The 22,319-nt window shown below is 37.0% G+C and overlaps 1 protein-coding gene across 6 annotated transcripts in view; it reads left to right on the top strand.

Annotated features, from left to right (window-relative positions):
* Window positions 1–22,319, top strand: part of SCFD2 (sec1 family domain containing 2) — a 413,820-nt gene that overhangs the window by 179,216 nt on the left and 212,285 nt on the right. For all 6 annotated transcript variants that reach the window (XR_005369014.1, XR_005369016.1, XR_005369015.1 and 3 more), the window contains exon 5: window positions 1,987–2,236. Coding sequence is in view for 3 of the 6 variants with exons in the window: in XM_038556084.1 (XP_038412012.1) it covers window positions 1,987–2,236 (250 nt within the window). In the remaining 3 variants the exon portion in view is untranslated. The remainder of the gene's footprint in view (window positions 1–1,986; window positions 2,237–22,319) is intronic.

The raw sequence follows: 22,319 nt of genomic DNA, 5'->3' as shown, positions 1-22,319 counted from the left end.
GAGCAAGGGATTTGTTTTGTTCACTGCTGTATCCCTAGACCCAGTGTAGTACCTAGATCATAGTAGGTCCTCAACGAACCCTTCTAAATGAATGACATGAAAGTTGCAGTTATGATCATTTGGCCCCTGATTTTAATATAAATACAAATAGTCGAGTTTTATTTTATAGGATTATTTTATCTTATAAGTGAAATTAAACGCATACTTATTTTTTATTTTTAAAGATTTTATTTATTCACTCATGAGAGACACACACAGAGAGAGAGAGAGAGAGAGAGAGAGAGGGAGGTGCAGAGACACAGGCAGAGGGAGAAGCAGGCTCCATGCAGGGAGCCTGACACGGGACTTGATCCCAGGACTCCAGAATCATGCCCTGGGCCGAAGGCAGGCACTTAACTGCTGAGCCACCCAGGGATCCCCTAAAATACATATTTAAAATGAGAATTTATTCACCAAAAATCTCAGAATTTGTATGAGACATGGTATAGTTACTTAGACGTTATGCAGTTACTCCAGAAATGCAATGCTCTTATCACATGCAAGGAATTTTGAAATTAGTGGAAGAACTAAAAGGAAACATTTTTTAAGTTTTTTTTTTTTTAAATATTTTATTTATTTATTCATGAGAGACACAGGCAGAGGGAGAAGCAGGCTCCATGCAGGGAGCCCAATGTGGGACTCAATCCCAGGACCCTGGGATCACCACCTGAGCCAAAGGCCGACGCTCAACCACTGAGCCACCCAGGAGCCCCCCTTTTTAAGTTTTAAAGTAAATTACTTTCAGTTTCACCCAAAGATATCTTGAGCCCTACGTGATATTGCCCAGTTTGATCCCTTAGTCTGTTCACCAGGTTTAGCAGAAAATGATTGTTCATTGTTATAACAACAAAAAAAAACTTATGATCCAGTAATCGCACTATTGGATATTTACCCAAACAATAAAAAAGCACTAATTTGAAAGGATATATGCACCCTTATATTTATTGCAGCATTATTTACAATAGCCAAATTATGGAAGCAGCCCAAGTGTTCCTCAAAAGATGAATGGATAAAGAAGTCATGTGTATATACAACAGAATATTACTCAGCCATAAAAAAGAATGAAATTTTACCATTTGCAATGACATGGATGGAGCTAGAGAGTATTTTTATGCTAAGCAAAGTAAGTCAGTCAGAGAAAGACAAATACCATATGATTCATTCAGATGTGGACTTTAAGAAACAAAACACAGGAAAAAAAAAAGAAGAAGAAAACCGAAAAACCAGACTCTAGCTATAGAGAACAAACTGATGTTTCCTGAGGGAATGTGGGTGAAATAGGTGGTGGAGATTAAGGAGTGCATTTTTCATGATAAGCACTGAGTAATGTATAAAATTGTTGAATTACTGCTTTGTACTCCTGAAACTAACACTGTTTGTTAACTGTATTGGAATTGAAATTTAAAAATTTTTTAAATAAATTAAAATTAAAACAAACTTGATTTTAAAATAAAATCTATTCTGATATTTGCCAAAATGGAGAATATGAAAAAGAATATACTGTGAAATTGGAGGGAATTCCTCCAAAAGAATGTCAGCATTTGTTTGGATATATAGATGCTGACATGTTTTTATGTCATATCACTTTAAATATGTCATTTTTAAATCATATTGCTTAAAAATGCATTTTTAAAATGTAAAACCTCTGGTATCTGAAGTACTTCACACTTATTAAACTAGTGGGCTCTTATTTGTTTCAGCAATATGTAAGAGAATGTAAAAGTGTCTACAGCTTCATTAGTTGTGTTATAAACTAGATCACACCAGTCAACCTACTGCCAAATTTCTTGCAGCATTCTCTCCAGGACAAGAAACAGACAAATAAAAAGCAGTCTAGTCGGTGAACATCACAAACTTGTTTGCAAGCTATCTTTGGACTGGTGCAGGACATTAATCATGTCTTTGTACAAGAATGATCTATTTTCCTATTACTACCTTTAATTTCAGAGCATTGGGGAGTCGACAATGTCTGTTGTGTTAAATCAGCTGCTGCCCATGATTAAGCCTTTGAACCAGAGGACCAAGGATGACTACAGCCCTGAAGAGCTGTTGATCCTCCTGATATATGTTTACTCTGTCAGTGGAGAGTTCACAGTGGACAAAGACCTGGGAGAAGCTGATGAAAAAGTGAAGGAAGCATTGGCTCGGGTCTTTTGTGAAGAATCTGAGTTGTCACCTTTGCTACAAAAAATCACAGGTGGGTGTTTAATAAAAAATACAGGATGTAAACATCACTGATACTGAAAAGGTTTAAAAGTAAAGGCATTTTAGGAAGAGGATGTAACCATCTTCTTTGGAGTTGTTTGGAATTTTATGAGGCCTGATGAATGCTAGCCAGCCTTTAGGATTAGAGGTTTTCATTGTAGGTTTTTTTTCCCCCAGTTGTAGTGAAATTGCCTTCTAGTTGCTTGTCGAAGATCCTATTTTTAGAGCCTTGTTATAATAGCAAAAGTCTCATAGGGTGTAATATCTTTAAGAACAAATAAAATGTACAACCTATTCAAAGGGCTTTTGTTGACATATTTTCTTTGAGATTGTCATTCAAACTTAAAACACACACACACACACACACACACACAAAGCTGTTCCCTAAGATTAATGTTATGCTATGTCATAAGATTGAAAATTGCAATTTCCAAGAATACTCTCATATTTTTTACTTCTTGTATTTCATTTTGAATCTGAATTAAGTGTGGTATCCCAAATAATATCCAAACATGCCAGTAAAGTAGGCGGTACTGATTTGGGAAAAGCATCTAGTTAAATATCATAAAATCTAACCATTTTTACTTTTAGTAAGAACTGTGGTGTAACTCACAGAGACATTCATTTGTGTTTTTCTTATTGAACTCCTTATTGTTTATATTTTGGGCAAAATTTATTTCCGTTAATATGGATTGAGCCCAGATCTGTTTAAGAATGAGAAATGTAGAGCTTACATGCAAAATTTAAATACTCTGAAAACATTACCTAGCTCCGATTCATTCGTGAATGCATGTGTGTGTGTGTAGGTGTGTGTAGACCTCAGCATTCAGGAAGGCTCCACTGAGGCACGTTCCATATTTTCCAGCGTCTCCTCCTGTTGCCTGCTGTGCCTCCCTGAAGGGAGTGTCTGGATCACTGAGACAGAGGCTGCGTGGCTGGCCACCTAGGTGCCCCATGCCTGTGTGCTGGCCTTCGTGCCCACAGTGACCTTTCCTATGTTTGCTTATGGAAAATGAAACCCTGATGAGATGGAAACCGAATGAAGTTTCCACAAAAATGAAGCATTTCCTTGCTTCATCTAGAACCTATTTGCCAACTAAAAACCTGCTGAAGGAAAACTTGTGGAATTTGCTTCCATTTCATTAGGTTACAGCACTATATGCGATTGCGTGTGTTTGTTCGGCTATAAGTGGATATAGACTTCAAAAGGTTTAATATAGTTTATGCAGTGCTTCGAACAGTAATTTGATTCAAAGTAGATTCGAATGCTGGGAGAATTTAATTAGAATTATTCTTAAAATGCATAATTTCAGAAACAGACAACAAAGATGATTTGTTTTAGCCGAGGTTCTTTGGATGGCTTTTCTGTAACGCTTTGATGTTACTGTATTATTTCGGGAATTGAAGTCATGCTGGAAGAGTCTTCATTTAATACTAGCTCAAGGTGTTTATTGACCTAGCATTTCACTCTTTATTACTTTCTCTGTTTGCAGTTGCTTAGGATATTGCATTCTCTTGCTTTTAGATGTGATTTCACATTTAAAAACACTTCCGTACACTCATGTTTATATCAGGAAAATTAGTAAGTTTAGCAAACAAAGCTTAAAAAAATGAGAATTTGTGGAAAGCTTAGTGTATTTAAAAACTTGAGAGGCATCTTATTATTATTTTATAATATAAAGTATACATTCCTACCAAGATTAACTTTGGATGTATAGTTTAAACAGGGTGGACACGATGCGCTACTTAAATTTGACGTAAGTGAACCTACCAGTGGAATACATGTGCCTTGATCCACCTCCATGGACACCAAAAGAACTTTATTTCTGAAGATAGACTATTATTTGGCCATAGACATACCCCTGTTAAGTACGTTGGAAAGTCAAATGTCTCGATAAGTAGGATTTATGTTTCCAGTGAGCTGCTGACGCAACTGTTTACATCTCAGGACAGAGAGCACTAGGATGGTGTTGGGGTAGCAGTGACTCGATCTTGTAGAACAAGGGGGGATAGTCCATCATATCCTGGAAGACTTGAATCACCTTCCCAGTGCCTGGCCCATTGTGAAACTAGGTTAGCCTGGCTTTACCATGAACTTGTGCACAGTGTTGGGTTGATGTGATTCCAGTTTCTGGTCATGGCTCACCTACCTGTTCCTGAGTGGCGGAATTTGTTTCATGCCTTATACACACCTTGGGGTGGATGAAATTTGGTTTAAAAGTATTATTGAAAACAAGCAGTTAATCAGTAGAATTCCACTCATTATACTTTTACTAATCTAAATGTTCATAGAACCAAGGAGATAATACTTTTTCTGTACTGAATATTCAAGCATGTGATCATCACCCAAAAGTAAAAAAGGATCAGAATTTGAACCCAGGCGTTCTGGTCCTGGAGCCCAGATGTTTAAAACCTACCATCAGCTCACTTCCATAACGATTGCATTTAATATATTTTATGACTTAACACGTGCTTACACTTACTGTTTGTTGTATGCTGTGCATGCTCAGCCATTCCGTCATGTTTGTATTTTACAAACAGTAAATAATATTAATACTTGGGTAATATTGTAGATATCACCTGTTCTTTTTACTCTGTCTATAGTAGCTACTTATGTTTCCTCATACTTTCCTGTTTTTGTGCATGTATTCTCTTTGTTTCTGCATTGCTATTAAGAAATTAAAATATTGGGATCCCTGGGTGGCGCAGCTGTTTAGCGCCTGCCTTTGGCTCAGGGCGCGATCCTGGAGACCCGGGATCAAATCCGACGTCAGGCTCCCGGTGCATGGAGCCTGCTTCTCCCTCTGCCTATGTCTCTGCCTCTCTCTCTCTCTCTCTCTCTCTCTGTGTGTGTGTGTGACTATCGTAAATAAATAAAATTTAAAAAAAAGAAATTAAAATATTATTTCTAGTCACTGTAATCTATTGGTTGTCTGACTTTCCAAAATAGGTGTAGCAAAATTCTTTTTAAAATTATTTTTATTTCAATAATATCTCTTGACAATAATTGCCCTGTGTTTAAAATTCTTACTTCCTTTTTATTTGTTGAATATATAATTTACTTTTGGCGATTTCTTTCATTTCTCCCTATTCTTCCCTTTTATGGAAAGGACAGTGAACAATTGTAATTGGCAAAACAAACTAGAACTTAAGCATGGTCAACAGCAGCATACTATTTTCCTTTTGATAGCTAATTTTATGGAGAACGGTGGGCAAAAAAACCTCTCTTTTCTACTCATACAAAATGACAAGTGCTGGTTCTCTGGGTGTCAGGGATAGGAGTTGTAAAAAGAGAATTGGTATGACCTGAAAATGTCATTGACTGTGCTTTCTCAGTCTTGCTAAGTTCAAAGAGAGTATCGGTTTCCATATACGTTAGTGTTTGCATAGCAGTCACAAGAGAAAACCAAGGAAAGCCATTTGAACTTTCTTCAGAGAATGAAAAAAATTCTAATTTTAAAAATTTGTGTAAACTTGGAATCTCATGATACAAGGGGGTGTATATCAGATAAAGCATAAAGCTTAGAAGTAGAAATTCTTGATGCAAAAGTCCTGGCTCTGTCATTTCCTAGCAGAGTTTGTCAGTCTTCATATCATCCACCTTTAAACGTTGATAGTAAACATAAGTGCCATATTGATGACCACTCAATGACTTTACTGAAAATAAGATGATATTATCTGTGTGAGCTAAGTTCCAATCCATACACACTGTAAATCTTCTTCTATGGCTGTTGTTCTTTTGATAGCATCTAGCTGTCATGTTGGGCAGCGCTTCCCAGCTTTATTCACATCGTTACACCCATAGACAATGAGTACATTTGCATAGTATACTCAGGTAACTGGACAGAACTTTCTGGTCAGAAGCAACCAGCCCTGGGGCTTTGCCCACTCCAAGCGCTACCTACCTAACCTGTAAACTGAAGTGAAACAGCTTGGCACACATGTAACCTATTAGGAGCAAATCAGAACTCGAGGGTGTGTTGGTCAGAAGGTTCTGGAACCAGAAAACAAGGAGAACAAAACTTGCATGTAGTTTTGACACCCAAAACTATTTTGGAAAAATTTATTTTTGGTAAACAGCTTTTATATTACTCATTGATTTATGTCTCTGGATTTTTATGTCTTTAAAGAAAGGTCAGTAGGGACTAGATCTGTTGAGTTTAGTGTAAAGCTAGGGAATGAGTGATTCAAAGTATCTAAAAAAAATCTGTACTTCAAGATAGAGGCATGCTAATACCATGGAAACTATATTTATATTTATTACACTCTTATTCTTCTTCCTGTTGATAATTTGGGATTATCACTTATTGTATCATTGTATAAGGGTTACACCTGGATATAGGTAGTGGGAAATTAACCAAATTAATTTAACAAACAGGGATTTATTTTTTTCTCAGCCGGAAGTTCAGAGCACATGGCAAGGAAAAAAGAAGTGCGTGAGAAAATGGAGGAAGGAAGGCAGGCCGGACGGAAGGACGGCCGGAAGGCCGGAAGGACGTCACGTACGGACGGCAAAGTCCGAATTCATTACTTCATTTCCTGCGTGTCCTTATGTTCCCTTCCTTCCTTCCTTCCTTCCTTCCTTCCTTCCTTCCTTCCTTCCTTCCTTCCTTCCTTCCTTCCTTATGGTTTTGTCACCATGGTCATGAGGTGGGTACCCCTCCTTGACTTATTATGTCCATGCTTCACACAATAAAGAAAGAAAGTTGAAAGTAAAAGGCATATACTAACAGAGTCTGCCCTTTTTTGTATTAGGAAAACAATAACATTTCTCCTGTCCTACTTTAATTGTTAGCTAGAAGTGAGTTTCATGACCACCTCTGGCTCCTAGAGAATTTAAATATTTTTAACTGGGCATATATTTATCATGAACAAAGTCAAGGTTCTGTTAGAAGACAGAAGATGAGAATGAATAGTAGGTAAAAAAACAAGAACCAAAAAACAAACTTGTATTAAACTTGCTATAATTATCATTTTAGGCTTCCCTGACAGGGAGAGTTCTAAGGCAAGATAGTATACTGTGAGGTGGAGTGATGCTCAAGGTACTTTAATTTTACAGTTATAATATTGAAGTTTCTTTTATAGGATATGCTGAAATAATGTGCTATTATGTGCTAGTATCACTGGACTTACATCACAAATATTTTCAATCGATCAATATTTATTGGAGATGTCTCCACACTTGCTGTTACTCTAGGGTCTTGAGGCATAGAACCCCTAGGGACAATGGTGGTGGAATGTAAAAGCTCTAAGCACAGGATTAGGAATTGTGTATCTGGGTTTTAGTTCTGACTCTGGATCTTAGTAGTTGTGTGATCTTGAGTAAGTCATTTAACTTCGCTGATTCACAGTTTCCTCATAAGTCAAGTAGGGATAGTAATGATAGTACCAAACTCATGAGATAAAATCTTCAGTGTGCTTGGTGCAGACTCTGGTGCATATGCTGTCAGTGTTTGTTCTCTACATCATTATCATTATTTTTATCATCATTGGTATTTTGTTGCCATGAAGCATTGGAAAAATAATAGTTAATAACATCATTATTATAGTATCTGATATTTCTGAATAATATGACAGTGTTTAAAGCACTTTCATACCCAGTATCTCCTTTGATCTGAAACAGATATGTGAGTCTGAGCCCATAGCTTACATGTCTAAAAAATATGCCCCAAACTCAAATGAAATATATATATATATATAGTGCTGTGTTCTGAGATCATTTTTTTTAAAGATTTTATTTATTTATTTATGAGAGACACAGAAAGGCAGAGGGAGAAACAGGCTCCATGTGAGGAGCCCAAGGTGGGACTCGATTCCAGGACGGCGGGATCATGCCCTGAGCCTAAGGCAGACACTCAACTGCTGAGCCACCCAGGCACACCTGTTTGAGATAATTTATTCACATAACTTACTGCTAATGTTTCAAACATGGTTTGGGACAGAGCGTCTAACATGGTATCTAAATTTGGAAACAGTAGAGTTGTAGTTGTCACACTATGTTACCATTTTTTCCATGGTGATTCCTTTCCTAATAAACCTTTTGTCTTTAGGCAAAACCCCGGTACACTTTTGGTAGGTCCCATAGTTTCCAAGATTTTTATAAGTGTAAGGGCTCATAAGGCATACGTTATTATGTTTTATGGTTAGAAAGGCTATCAACAGTTATCCAGTCTATTCACTTTGCACATGAGAAAATCAAGGTCCTGAAATGCTGATTGACTTGCCTCAAATCACCAACCAACAGCCAGTTCGTGGATAGGACTGGAGTCTGTGTTTCCTAATTAACAGGCCAGAATTCTTTTTACCTGGCTAGTGATTCCCAACTTTTTGGCTCATGCATCCCTAGGAAAATACAGGATTTAGAGCAAAAGGTTCACAGCTCCACGTGTGCTTTATGCATCATCTATAAACTATTACTCTTCACATATAAATATGCAAGTTTCTATAGATACCATTATGATTTATAAATTGTAAATTCATTTAAAGATATTGTTGAAGTTATAAAATATTTTTCCTAGTATCTTTCAATTAAGAAATATCAAAAGCATGATTATATAGCATCCTCAGACTTTAAGTACGTTTGGAACCATGTGTTACAATAGGAGTCTCAAACTCAAGTGTTTATGGGGTCCAGCACGTAATATAAGTAAAGCGGTTCAGTTACAGAAAAACAACGTTGAAAATGTGATGACAATTAGCAAAGGATATTCAGTCTTAGTAGAGAGGGTGATAGGGCATGGGAGGGATGATGTCAAGCTGGGGATCCTCTGACTGTTGCCAGGAGATCACGAATCTGACACTCCAATCTCTCAAGAAACCAGGAATATTATTTTTTAATACAGTATGAAGAGCAGGTTTTGTGGGAGAAATGTTACATAAGTTCTCCTGTGAAGATGGTATTTTTCTTGCTAACTGTATGGTTGTGCTTCCTTTACCACATAATTCACAGGACTTTTGCATAAAATAGTGGCAGGATGCCTGTTCCTCTAACTGGAATAATCAGAAGTTCACATTGATTTGGGTAAAATTCATAAATTATCTTCATGGCAGACCATGATTTTTTTTTGGGGGGGTGACCATGATTTTTTACATTCTCTTCAACTTTGTTAGTGTTTCACTTCAAGGGATCTTGTTTCCTAAGGTTTGTTTTTGTTTTTTTTTGTTTTTGTTTTGTTTTTTTTTCTCTATCCCTTCTTATGTTCCAAGGCCCTTTTTAGGATCAATCACATAAGACAAATGAGGAAAGGCAGGTCCAGTTTGGAAAGCATTGTTCTTAAGGACACTAGGAGGATAAACATAGTCTAGTGAGCTCTTGACTAGTTCCCTTGCATCCCCTACAGGAAAACGTAATAGAGGAGAGTCTCTTCATCCATTTTGAATGAGGAGGCAGTTGAGAATTTGTTTTTCAGTGGGTTGTGGTAGGTACCTCATGGTACTGTCAGGTCCACTTTCCAAATGGAAAGCATTTTTGGGCCCTTATCCATAGAGAAACAAAGCCACATTCTACAACCAACAGTAAAAATCTAGTTGCAATGATTTATGTCAGCTTTCCTCTTTTGAAAAGCTCAGGTAAACACAGACCATATAAAATTATTATTGCCATTTGTGTCTGCCACTTTATTATAAAAACTTTCATCTCTGTTACCACAAGGCATAGATGCTTTATTATGTTAGTAGAGATATGTCTTTCAAACAAAGCATTTTTCATGGTTGGCCAAGTACTTTTCCCAGCCTTGTAGAAAGTTGGTCTTCTTAGTAAAATATGAAGTACTTCCAAACAGAAAATTGTAAAAGATGAGGATCCAATAAGAAATTCTTCTCTTATGCTTCCTTTACTGTATTACCCTGCATTCTTTCCTCATCTCACAGGTTTGCCTCAGTAATTAATCAAATTTCAGACTGTGCAGATCTGCAGATTATTGTTCCTGAGGGCACTATTCCAATTGAAAAACAGTTTTCAAAATTTTAAAACTCTTTCCCTGGAGAAGTTGTTCCTTAGACCTTAAGTATCCCTCCTAGTTTGGCAATGACAAGGCTGTTGCTGTGGTAACTGGAAGAGTGATCCTAAAAGCTTGTTACCAACCTTCATGTTACCCACACTTGAATGAAAACTTTAGCTCATTGCAATAGGTGACAGTGTACAAAACCATGATTACAGAATCCACCCACTCAGCTGGAGGAGTTCAGGAAGTACGATAAAATTTATTTTAGAAAGGATCCTACCTCATTTCTTGCTTCTAATTTATGGATTTTCAGTTATTGTGGCATTCCAATATTGGACTTTTTATTAAGGAGTACACCTTCAATTCTAGTGTTACAGATTTTTTTTTTCTTTTCTTTTTTTTTCTTTCCTTCTTTTTTTTTTTTTTTTTTTTTTTTTTTTGGCTTCAGGGCTGCCAGAACAAAACAAAACAAAAAACAACTTTAAGACTGTTGTTTTCCATTATGGTTTGCAACACAGTTTGGTATAATAAGGTCTATTTTTCCTCTTGATTTCTAAGATTTCTGCTGGAAACTCTGATGAAGAACATATGTCTGCCCTAAATCTCTCCCATGAGAAATGTTGGAACTGTTACATTTAGTTTTACTGTCCAACATATTAAAATAGTTAACCACACCACATATTACAAAACAGCTATATCAAGTGAAGTTTAAAATATTTATTTCATATTTAAAATATATCACAGGCTGTGTAGAAAGATATTTAGATCTGCCTATTAAGGTAGCTAGCTAGTTAAGTAGTTTTGCTAGCATATTAAGGGTTCACTACAAATTACTTTCTCAAGTACTTAATTTTTCCATGTCACATGATAAAAATAATCATTCTTAAATAAGACACTAGAACAGATATTCTTGCGTTGGTATTTATATATGCACAACTGTGTAAGATATACTGTGCATATCACTAATTTTTGTGTCTGCACATGATGTCAATATTAATTGTTAATATGACAGATATAGATTAATTATTGCTGATTCTTATTAATTGCACATTACATGTGGTATAAATTTCTCAATCATGAAAAGAAAAAGTAGAGTGCATGGAATACAAGAATAGTTTTCTTGAACATATAGCTATGGATGAAATAGGAGAGATGGGGTGATGTAGGTGAAGAGAGTACAACTGTGGGGGGGGTGCTAATTTTTACTCCTAAATATGCCCATATCATAAAGCTAGTATGAAGGTTAAAAGACAAAAATAGTAAAAATAAGTACGATCATAGTGATTAATTAATGGATAGTCAAGATAAAAATGTTAAATATGACATTAAAAACATGAAATGGAGAGGGAGGAAAGTAAAAATGTTGAGTTTTAGAATAGGATCAAACTTAAGTTGTTATCAACTTAAGTAGACTGTTATATGTAAGTCTCATGGTAACCACAAAGCAAATCCTATAGTAAATACATAGAAGATGAAGAGAAAGGAATATAAACATACCTTTGAAGAAATTCACTAAACAACAAAGGAAGATACCAAGAGAAGATGACAGGAACAAAAAGGAGCTACAAAAATAGTCAACAAACAATGAACAAAAAAATGGCAATAAGTAATACCTATGAATTAGTACTTTAAGTGCAAATGAACTAAATTCTCCAGTTAAAAGACATAGAGTAGCTGAATGGATTAAAAAAAAAAAAAAAAAGACCCATCTGTAGGCTGCCTATAAGAGACTCATTTTAGATGTAAGGACATGCACAGACTGGAAATGAAAGCAATGGAAAAAGATATTCCATGCAAATGGTAGTGAAAGACAGCTGGAATAACTCTATTTATATCAAACCAAATAGACTTTAGAACAAACTTTAAAGACACAAAGATGGACTTAGATAATGATAAATAGGTCAGTCCAACAAGAGGATATAACATTTGTAAATATTTATGTACCTGACATAGATGCTCCTAAATAAACAAAGCAAATATTAACAGATCTAAATAGGGAGAAGTAAACATCAAAACATTAGTAGGGAATTTTAATACTCTACTTACATTAATAGATTATCCAGACAGAATATCAATAATATCAGCATTAAGTAACACTTTAGAACAGATGGACTTAACTGAAATATACAGAGCATTCCATCCAAAAGCAACAGAATACACATTATTCTCAAGTGCATATGGAACACTTTTCAAGGTAGATCACATGTTAAGCCACAAAACAAGTATTAATAAATTTAAGAGGATCAAAATCATATCAAGGATCTTTTCTAATCACAATGGCATGAAACAAGGTATGAAATCAATGACAGAGTACTAAAAAAATTGCAAATATGTAGAGATTAAATAACATGCTACTGAATAACTAGTGAGTCAATGAGGAAATCAAGGGAGAAATTAAAACAAAAACCCATAGGAGAAATTAAAAAAAAAAGAGAGAGACAAATGAAAATAATATATCAAAATTTGGGGGATACAGCAAAAACAGTTCTAAGGGGGAAGTTCATTGTGAAATAATTATGAAATAAGAAAAGCCTCAAACAACCTAATTTCACACCTTAAGGAGCTAGAAAAAGAAGAACAGGGACCCTTGGGTGCCTCAGTGGTTGAGCATCTGCCTGTGGCTCAGGTAATGATCCCAGAGTCCTGGGATCAAGTCCTTACACCTATGCCTCTGTGTCTCTCATGAATAAGTAAATAAAATCTTAAAAAAAAAAAAAAAAGAAGAAGAAGAATGAAGTCCAAAATTAGTTGAACAAGAGAAATTACAAAGAATAGAGTAAAAACAGATTAAAAAGACATTAGAGAAGAGCTGGTTCTTTGAAAAGCCTTTGACAAGCCTTTAGCTGGACTCACCAAGAAAAAAAAAAAAAAAAGAACTCAAATAAAATCAGAAATGAGGGACACCTGGGTGTCTCAGCGGTTGAGCACTTGCCTTTGGCTCAGGGCATGATCCTAGAGTCCCGAGATCAAGTCCCACATCAGGCTCCCTGCATGGGACCTGCTTCTCCCTCTGCCTATATCTCTGTCTCTCTCTGTCTTTCATGAATAAATAAATAAAATCTTTAAAAAAAATCAGAAATGATAAAGGAGATGTTACAACCAATACTATAAAATACAAAGGAATGTAAAAGATGGCTATGAACAACTATATGCCAGAATTTGGAGAACCTAGAAGAAATGTATAAATTCCTAGAAACATACAGTTTACCAAGACTGAATCATGGTAAAGTAGAAAATTGGGACAGACCAATTATTAGTAAGGAGATTGAATCAAGGAGTAAGGAGTAAGGAGTCAAAAATCTCCCCCGAAACGAAAGTCCAGGAGCAAACAGCTTCACTGTTGATTTCTACCAAGCATTTGGAATTAATGCCAATCCTTCTCAAACTCTTCCAAAAAAACAGAAGAGGAGGGAACTCTTCAAAACTAATTTTTCAAGGCATCCTGATACCAAAAGCAGACAAGGCCACTATAAGAAAAGAAAATTAAAGGCCAATATCCCCAATAAACTTAGATATAAAAATTCTCAACAGAATGTTAGCAAACTGAATTCACAATACATTAAAAGGATTGTATACCATTCTCAAGTGGATTTATTCCAGGAATGCAAGCGTGGTTCAACATCTTCACATAGTCAAGATGATATACCACATTAACAAAAATGAAGGATAAAAATCATATCCTAGATGGAGAAAAAGTATTTGACAAAATTCAACTCCCATTTATGATAAAAATTCTCAATGAAGTGGGTGGAGAGGGAATGTATCTCAACTTAATGAAGGCCATATATGACAAGTCTACAACTAACATTATACTCAGTAGTGAAAAGCTTAAAGGTTTCCTCTAAGATCAAGAAGAAGACAAGGATACCTACTTTCACCACTTTCATTAAACATAATATTGGAAGTCCTAGCCAGAACAAATAGGCGCACACACACGCATGTACACACATACACACACACAAGAAAGAAGGAAAAGAAAAGAAAAAGGCATCCAAATTGGAAAGGAAGAAGTAAAGCTGTCACAGATAACATATTATATATGGAAAATCCTAAAAGACTCCATCAAAAAATGTTAGAACTAATCAATAAAGTTTCAGGATACCAAATCAACACACAAAAATTTGTTATGTTTCTATAACAAACTATCAGAGAATGTAAGAAAACATTCCCATTTACAATTGCATCAAAAATAAAATATAGGAATAAATTCAAGGAGATGAAAGACATATATTGTAAACTATAAGACATTAATGAAAGATTGAAGAAGACACAAATACATGGAAAGATGCTGTGCTTATTGCTTGGGAGAATCAATATTGTTAATATTGTCCATACTACCACAATCTATAAATTCAGTGCAATCTCTAATAGAACGCCAAAGCCATTTTTCAAAGAAATAGAATAAATAATCCTAAAATATGCACAGAAACACAATAAAACCAGAATAGCCAAAGCAATCTAGAGAAAGAACAAAGCTAGAGGTATCATGCTTTCTTATATCAAACTATATTACAAGCTTTAGTAATTAAAACAGTATTGTATTGACATAAAAACAGACACATGGGTCACTGGAAGAGAATAAAGAGCCCAGAAATATACCTATGCATATATGGTCAATTAATTTACAACAGAGGAGCCAAGAACATACACTGGGTAAAGAATATATACTGGGTAAAGGACACTTTAATAAATGGTGTTGGGAAAACTGGACAGCCACATGCAAAAGAATGAAACTTGACCACTATTATATGCCATACAGAAAAATTAACTAAAAATAGATTTAAAAATTTGAATGTTAGACCTGAAACCATAAAAATCCTAGAAGAAAACCTAGGCAGAAACTTCTTGACATAGATCTTAGTGATGATTTTTTAAATCTGACACCAAATGCAACAAAAGCAAAAATAAATAAATCAATAAATAAGTAGGACTACATCATACTGAAAAGCTTCTGCCCAGCAAAAAAAATTATCAACAAAATGAAAAGATGACTTATTGAATGGGAGAAAATATTTCAAGTCATGTATATGACAAGGGGCTAATATCCAAGATATATCAGGAAATCCTACAACTCAATAGGAAAAAAAATCAGGTTAAAAAATGAGCAGACGAGTTATCCATTGACAGATGAATAGGATGAGGGAGATCAAAAGGTAAAAAAAAAAAAAAAAAAAAAAAAAAGAAAAATAAAGAGAAGAAGAAAAGAGCATAGTAGGGAGGGGACCTAATTTTTACTCCTAAATATGCCCATAGGTATGTAACCTGAAAGTAAGTCACTTATTTGCTTTGAACTCAGGATCCTCCTCATAAAATGAGAGCCTTATTAGGTGAATCTAAGTTCTCTTCTTTCTCTACCATTCTATGGTTCTAACTTTATATGCTTTTTATTTTTATCTGAATCCGAATGCTCTCTTCCCTTTTTCTTTTTTCTTTTTTTTTTTCTTCCCTTTTTCTAAATCAGGTTCTCCTCAATACCATTTTCTCTTTTTCGGTTTACCACTCTCATCTCAGGAGGGGGGCACTGGAGTCACTGACTCAACTTCAGCCCCTATGGGAGCTGGCTACTCCCTGCAGCCCATCTCTGTTGTCTTTAAGATGCTGTTTACATCTCTCCAAAGATGCTCCCTTACCCCAGGCACATATTGGCCATGGCCTTCTCTGTATGTCTAGCCACCCAATCATTATGCCATCTGATTTCAGGCTAACATTCTTGAACTTGATTTTATATTTTAATACCTTTACTTTAAGGTTTTTTCTCCACTATTTTAATCAGACTTTCTCACCGGAGAAAATTTGGAAATGAACGGTATAGAGGCCACATATAAATTTCATGTTATTGGGTACTGATGAAAAACAGATTTTGCCATTTGCATTTACTCTTTTGTGAATTGCCTGTTCATGACCTTTCCCTTTTTTCCTACTGTATCATTCATTTTATTCTTAATGATTTAAGAATAACATTTGTTTTATTAAGGTTATTAACACTTCGTCATATATTTTACTAATATGTTTTGCTAGTTAGTATTTGCCTTTCATATTGGCTCAGCTGGGAATTCCAGAGAGTTAGGGCAAGGGCTCCAACGGTGTGATCAGAACTCTTTGCATTTTCTAAGCTATTCTTCCTTGAAAGTACTGGCCTCATTCTTTCAAATTACAACTCCTCTGTGGACCTCTCATCCCTCCCAGCCATTCCTGGCTTATGTCATTCCAGAATAGCAACCCAGGGGGGAAAAAAAGAGGACTTCTCTGATCAATCACAGGAAGCAAAGCTGACTGACTTTCCACTACTGTTGTCAGGGGAGTGGGGTTTCCTCTAGCCATGCTGAGTCATGTGGGTAACTGTGTGAGGAGGCACGAGGGAGGGAGGCAGGGACAGGGATTTGGAGAAATGGACAGCGGACTGTGATTGACCATCTATCACTGCCTCTTAGAATGGGGGTTGGAGTGATTCCACAAAGGAGGGGTTGCTGACATACAGTCCTGACGTACTGACATGCACATCTTGAGAACATTCACTAATAAATCAGTTTTACATCTTTATCATTAGAAAAATAACAACTATCTTGTCTTCCATCACTTGAGTTTGATATCTTAGCTTTAAGTGGACCAGTATGTCATGGACACCTGAATAATGGCTTTGAGAGTAAGAATTTGTATACCTAAAAATAACTGTCCAGAATTCTCACTAGTGTCTTCGAAAATAATATCAGAGCTACTGTCAAGTAAATCTTAGAACTGAAGCTGCTTTCACCCTGTGATTGCCCCTCAACACTCAAGTAGCAGTAATTGTGTCTGTCATGCATCACTGTGTAATTATTTGTAATTCTCGAATATAAGCTTTTGAAGGGTAGGGATTGTCATTCAGATGAATTGCATAGCTCCATTCATGTTATATGTTCTTAAAATATCTATAATTGGATTTATTTCTGGTTATGGAAATCATCTGTTCATAAAACACTTGAAAGAGCTTTTGCACCTTAACAAACACAGAATAAAATAAAAAATTACCCATAAACCCAGAGCAAACTACTGTTAGTATTTTGATGTGTATTTGATGATCTACTACTAAGTAGAAATTCAGGTTTCACATATGCTTCACAGGTAAAGGTATCAGGTAGGATTTGGTCTTAAATCTTTTAGACAGTTTTTCTATTAAGGTCATAGTGCCTAGAATAAGGAAGGTGCAGGTATATTGTCAACATAAGGTTTTTAAAACTAACATTGGAAAGGAAGTTGTTGAGAATTGGAGTGCTGAATCCTTGTCCCAGTCCTAGGAAACAGTGTTCCTCAAAAGTAAAATTACCTTTAACCACAGTATAAAGGAAGATCCTGTAAGCCCAAAAGGAGATTCTTGAGGACCCTGGGTAAAAATAAAAACATTTAGGTACAAGCAGTTCAGCCTAAAATTGCAGCAGAAGAAAATTAAAAAGGGGCACGACCAGCTGTAGGCTTTGACTTATATCAGTTTATTATGTGAGAATAAAAGATTAATATTTAAAAAACCAGAAGGAGAACATATGTGTACAGCCATGGTGATAGTGATTTGTATTTTGAAATTTAGTTTTAAATGTAACCAGGAATGTAATTCCCAGAGAAGCCTGACTTTTTCTGCCTTCATGTGTTGCCTGTTTATTCTGTCTTTAGCACCTGGACTGAATTGGTCCCAAAAGGAATGGTAATTTTCACTGAAGTGTTTATAAAATGAAACCCCCTTCTCCTTTTTTTTCCTTTCATTTTAAACACAAGACATATGCCTGCACCTCTTCGTCAGGCTCTTGACTTGTTGCCAACCCGACAGAGAGCCATCTGGAACAGGAAACTGATACGACTCAGCGTTCATTAACAATTTACGTTTTCTAACATGCAAATCGTTTGGGGTTTTAATTTTAGAAGCTGTGGTTTGGTCCAAACTATACTCTAATATCGTCGGACTCTTTATTTCCTTATTTGTGTTGTGGTGGTGAAGAAAAACAGTTAAATCTGGTTTGCTCTTTTCAGACCATATTGTAGGATTTGGGGTTTCTTCGCTATACAAATCACCAACTTGTGAAGAATTCAATCTTTGGCCAGGAAAGGTTTCTTTAGAGTTAAGATGTGGTTGGATACTTCCTAACTGGGAATTCAGACCCTTTCGGCCAAAGTATAGAAACAATGCATGAAGTAAACAATAACACGTTAGTTTAGTTCACAGTAGTTTGCACGTGTCTTTGATGCACAAGAAGTGAAGCATAAGCGTATGTTTTCATCTGTTAAAAAAGCTTAGAGTGCTTTCTTAGAATGCTTAGAATTTTGTTCCCAGAAACAGATTTCAAGGGCAGGAATTGATTCTGTCATCGTATCTTTGTTATTAAACTTTAACCTTCTGCTTACCATCCCCCTGCTTCCTTCCTCCCTCCTAATCTCACACTTATATAAGAGAAATCCGAAAACTAGTCACCTTGGGAGTTTGCACACTCTATTTCTGATTATTTCACGTTGTTCTCCTTGAGAATGCCGAAGCCCAGACAGAAATGACATCATCTGAGATGAGTACAGCCTTTTATTTTAGAAATGGATATTTAATGGCTTTTGACTTCAGAGAGATTATAGCATTTCAGAGCAGCAGCCCCTCCAGATATTAGAATGCGAGTGCTGAAGCTGTTCCGTATCCGGGCAGATAACTACAGGGTTTACAATAGAACAGAAGCCACCGGGTGTATTTGTGTGAACTTTTTGGTAGGATATGTGTGAATTAACATCAAAATATCAAACCCTGTTACTTCCTTAGTGATAATAATCTTTGCAGTTCTTTCTTGAGCCAGTTTATGCCTACATTTATTTTAAATTCAGATTCAGCATGAAAAATCAGTGAAAAAAAATCTGGGAGTGTGTGAGTGTGTGTGTGTGTGTGTGTGTGTGTGTGTGTGTGTGTTTGATTGGGCTTTTTTTTTTTTTTAAGGACATGGCTCATATTCGTGATTTGGCAGTGAAAAAAGTCAGTATTTTGCTTAAAATAATAGAATAGCAAAAAAATGGACATGATCGGCCTGAAAAATATCTGGGTCATTACTCTCCAGGGTAGGGAGGAGCTAGAAATGGTTACCAAATAGTGTGTTACACCCACGATGTTCTCTGTGTCTGGACCAAAGTGTGACACACCCTCTGCACTGGCCTCTCTAGAGCAGGACAATGTCATTTTTCTGTGATCACCGTCTCACTCTGGAGGCTGTTTTATTCTCTCGTGCCCTTTGTTCCAGCCACAGGCTTTACAGTTCCTTAAATACATTACAGTCCCTCTTAGACTTAAGGTCCTTGCAAGAGCGGCTCTCCACAACTGACTCCCCACCCCAAACCCAGTTAGCCCCTTTGGAGCTCGGTTCGGACTGTGGGGCCTGGGGTCGGCCTCCTGTGACTCTCCGAACTAGCCCAGCGCTCCTCACCTCTGTCCTGTGTCAAAAGCGAACTGTTGGTCATATATTTGTGCAATATTTTGATTAGTGCCTGCCTTCCCTCCCACACGATAACCTGCATCAGTTTTGCTCACCATTGTGTCTCAAGCACTGACTGTGCCTTGGCGCACGTGGAAGCCTCTTGAATGAATCAGGGAATTAGAAAGATGCCCTGACTCACCTGCAGCATCTCACCTGACACGGCATGGCAAACAGGTTGCAGCTTTACCGGAGGAACTCCGCTTTAGAGAACGGAAAGGTTGGCTGAATTGAAGAGTGGAACATTAAAAGAAGCCAAGATACAGAAATGAGAGTACTGATGTCCCGTTGTTTGAAATACAGTGAAGAAAATACTTCACGCAGTCAAAACAAGTGATATCAGCCATTAGTAAGGAGCTGTTGTTTGGTGTTTTAATATTTTTATGCTACCAGCTTTTAAAATGCAGAGGGTTTTGGTTAAATTGTTGCTTTCCCCATTTCTCCATATATATATATATATATATTTTTTTTTTTTTTTTTTACCTTGATTGCTCAACTCTTCTTCTTTTTCACCCTCTCATCTTGTTTTCCTGTGCAGCTTCTGAGCAAACCGTTCAGCTACACCTGGGATCCAAAATGTTCGTAGCCTTAACTTTTAAACCTCTGGGTCTCTGACAGCTCTCCAACCTGAACATAACAAAGATGAACGTCTGTGGCAGTTCTTGGCCTGTGCAAGGAACCATGGGGAGCAGAAAAGCTTTTTCTCCAAATGGTGAACCCCGCTTTCTCTTCCACGCAGCTCATACTCTGTAGTTAGGTGAGCAAATTACTTGTCCTGCATCATGAGGCAGCTCCAAAGGACCCATTATATGAAGGAAAGGAAATTCCATATGCACCATCATTTGAGAACCAGTAGGATGTAATCTAACCCAATCTGGCTTCTTAAATGGACAGTTCTTCCGTCTTCACTCCCTGCTCTCTTCTTTCCTTTCTTCTTTTGCCCAATTATGATGCAGGAGGGACTGTGCATCTTAGGTGGTGCTGAGTGTAGGAGGGGATGGGGTAGACAAAGTGTATGTTGTCATGGAGATCATTTTAATTGATGAGTGTCTCTCTTCTATCCACAAATATCCCTTAGTTTTGGCTTAATCTCTCCAGTTTTCTCTCAGACCCCCTCAACATGATTCCCTTCCCATTATCCTCAATAGTAGGAATACCTGTTGAGAGTTCCCAGTTGTAGTCTCTCTTAGCTAACATTTCTTAGCACCTCTCTCCTCATCTAGCTTCTGTTGGCCCTCCTGGCTGCTCTCCCAAACCCTCCCAACATGGGTGAAAACCAGAGATATTTTCTACAACTTCTTTTTGTACAGCATCTGCAACCCACCCCCGCCAGTTATCAGGCCCTAAACCACAGGAGTCAGTCATGAAATCAGCATTCCGAAATCAATATAATATACCTAATTATAGTAGGTATTCACTTATAAGGAAAAGACTTAGAGCGTATAATGTTTAATATAAAGTGGAGGAGGGAGTTTGCCCCCAGCTCCATGTATCTGTTTATCTCCTTACGTGTAGCCTGGGACCCCGTCATCAGGTGTGTATACCCATCAATAGAACCATGAACATGCATCCTGGCTTCTGAGTTTAGCTTCTCAACAGCAGGAGCCAACTAGCCTGAGTACCACCTTTGGCTATTTTCATGCATACAGTACAATATGTGATAACCTTCTGTCGCCTAGAATGAATTTGCAATATGCTATTGAGGGAGAATGAGAAAGATTTTAGATGCAGGTAGACAATGTTTAAGAACCCTTCTATTTTCTCTTCTCAGAATTTAAGCAATTTTATTTCCATCTCTACAATATTTTCCAACTGGGCTATATGTTAATACCATTTCCTGTACCTAAAATACATCCCCATGCCCCCCATTCTTTCCTGATATTTTCCACCTATTCTCTTTTTCTAAGATTTTATTTATTTATTTGAGACAGAGAGTACAAGAGAGAGCATGAGCAGGGAGGGGGCTGGCAAAGGGAGAGGGAGTAGCAGGCTCCCCGCTGAGCCGGAGTCCAGATGCAGGGTGCCATCCCAGAGTCCTGGGATAAGGACCTGAGCCGAAGGCACACATTTAACCAGCTGAATCACCCAGGTGCCCCTCCCATCTATCCTTTAAGGTGCTGCACATCATCACCTTTCACCTTTCTTATTCCTCCCCTAATCATCCCAACCCACAGTGGCCCTTGTCCATCAGTACTGGTTAGTGATGATCCTGGGATGCTTCGATTTTTATTGCCTCATATGGTTGACAGTTGTACATGTGTGTTCTTCCTACGTGGTGATTTTTGGACAAGTTCCTTCATCTCTCTTTACCTTCACTGCTCCATCTTTCAAATGGAGATATAATAACACCTATCCCATGAGATTGCCTTCGATAGCTCTTAGCTGTAGATAGCTGTTGTTGTTTGTTAGCTCTTCAATACGTTACCTCCTTGAGGGCAGCAACCAGATATTAGTCACCCTTGCATTCTAGCTCCCATTTTAAGATGGCGGTGCTGAATGAAGAAAGGGATAAATACTGGGTTTTGACATTGTCATGATGCTCTCCACTTTCTCTGAGCCTACACTTGTTTCAAACTGAATGGGGACTCTATTGCCAGCTCACCCTTTGGGATCTAGAACTGACTCTGAGGTGGTATGGGTGGTGACAGAAGTATTTCATAAGGGT

The sequence above is a fragment of the Canis lupus genome, chromosome 13, assembly GCF_011100685.1.
Source record: "Canis lupus familiaris isolate Mischka breed German Shepherd chromosome 13, alternate assembly UU_Cfam_GSD_1.0, whole genome shotgun sequence".
NCBI lineage: Eukaryota > Metazoa > Chordata > Mammalia > Carnivora > Canidae > Canis > Canis lupus.
Note: the sequence above shows the minus strand (reverse complement) of the source record. Positions and strands in the feature narration are given on the sequence as shown.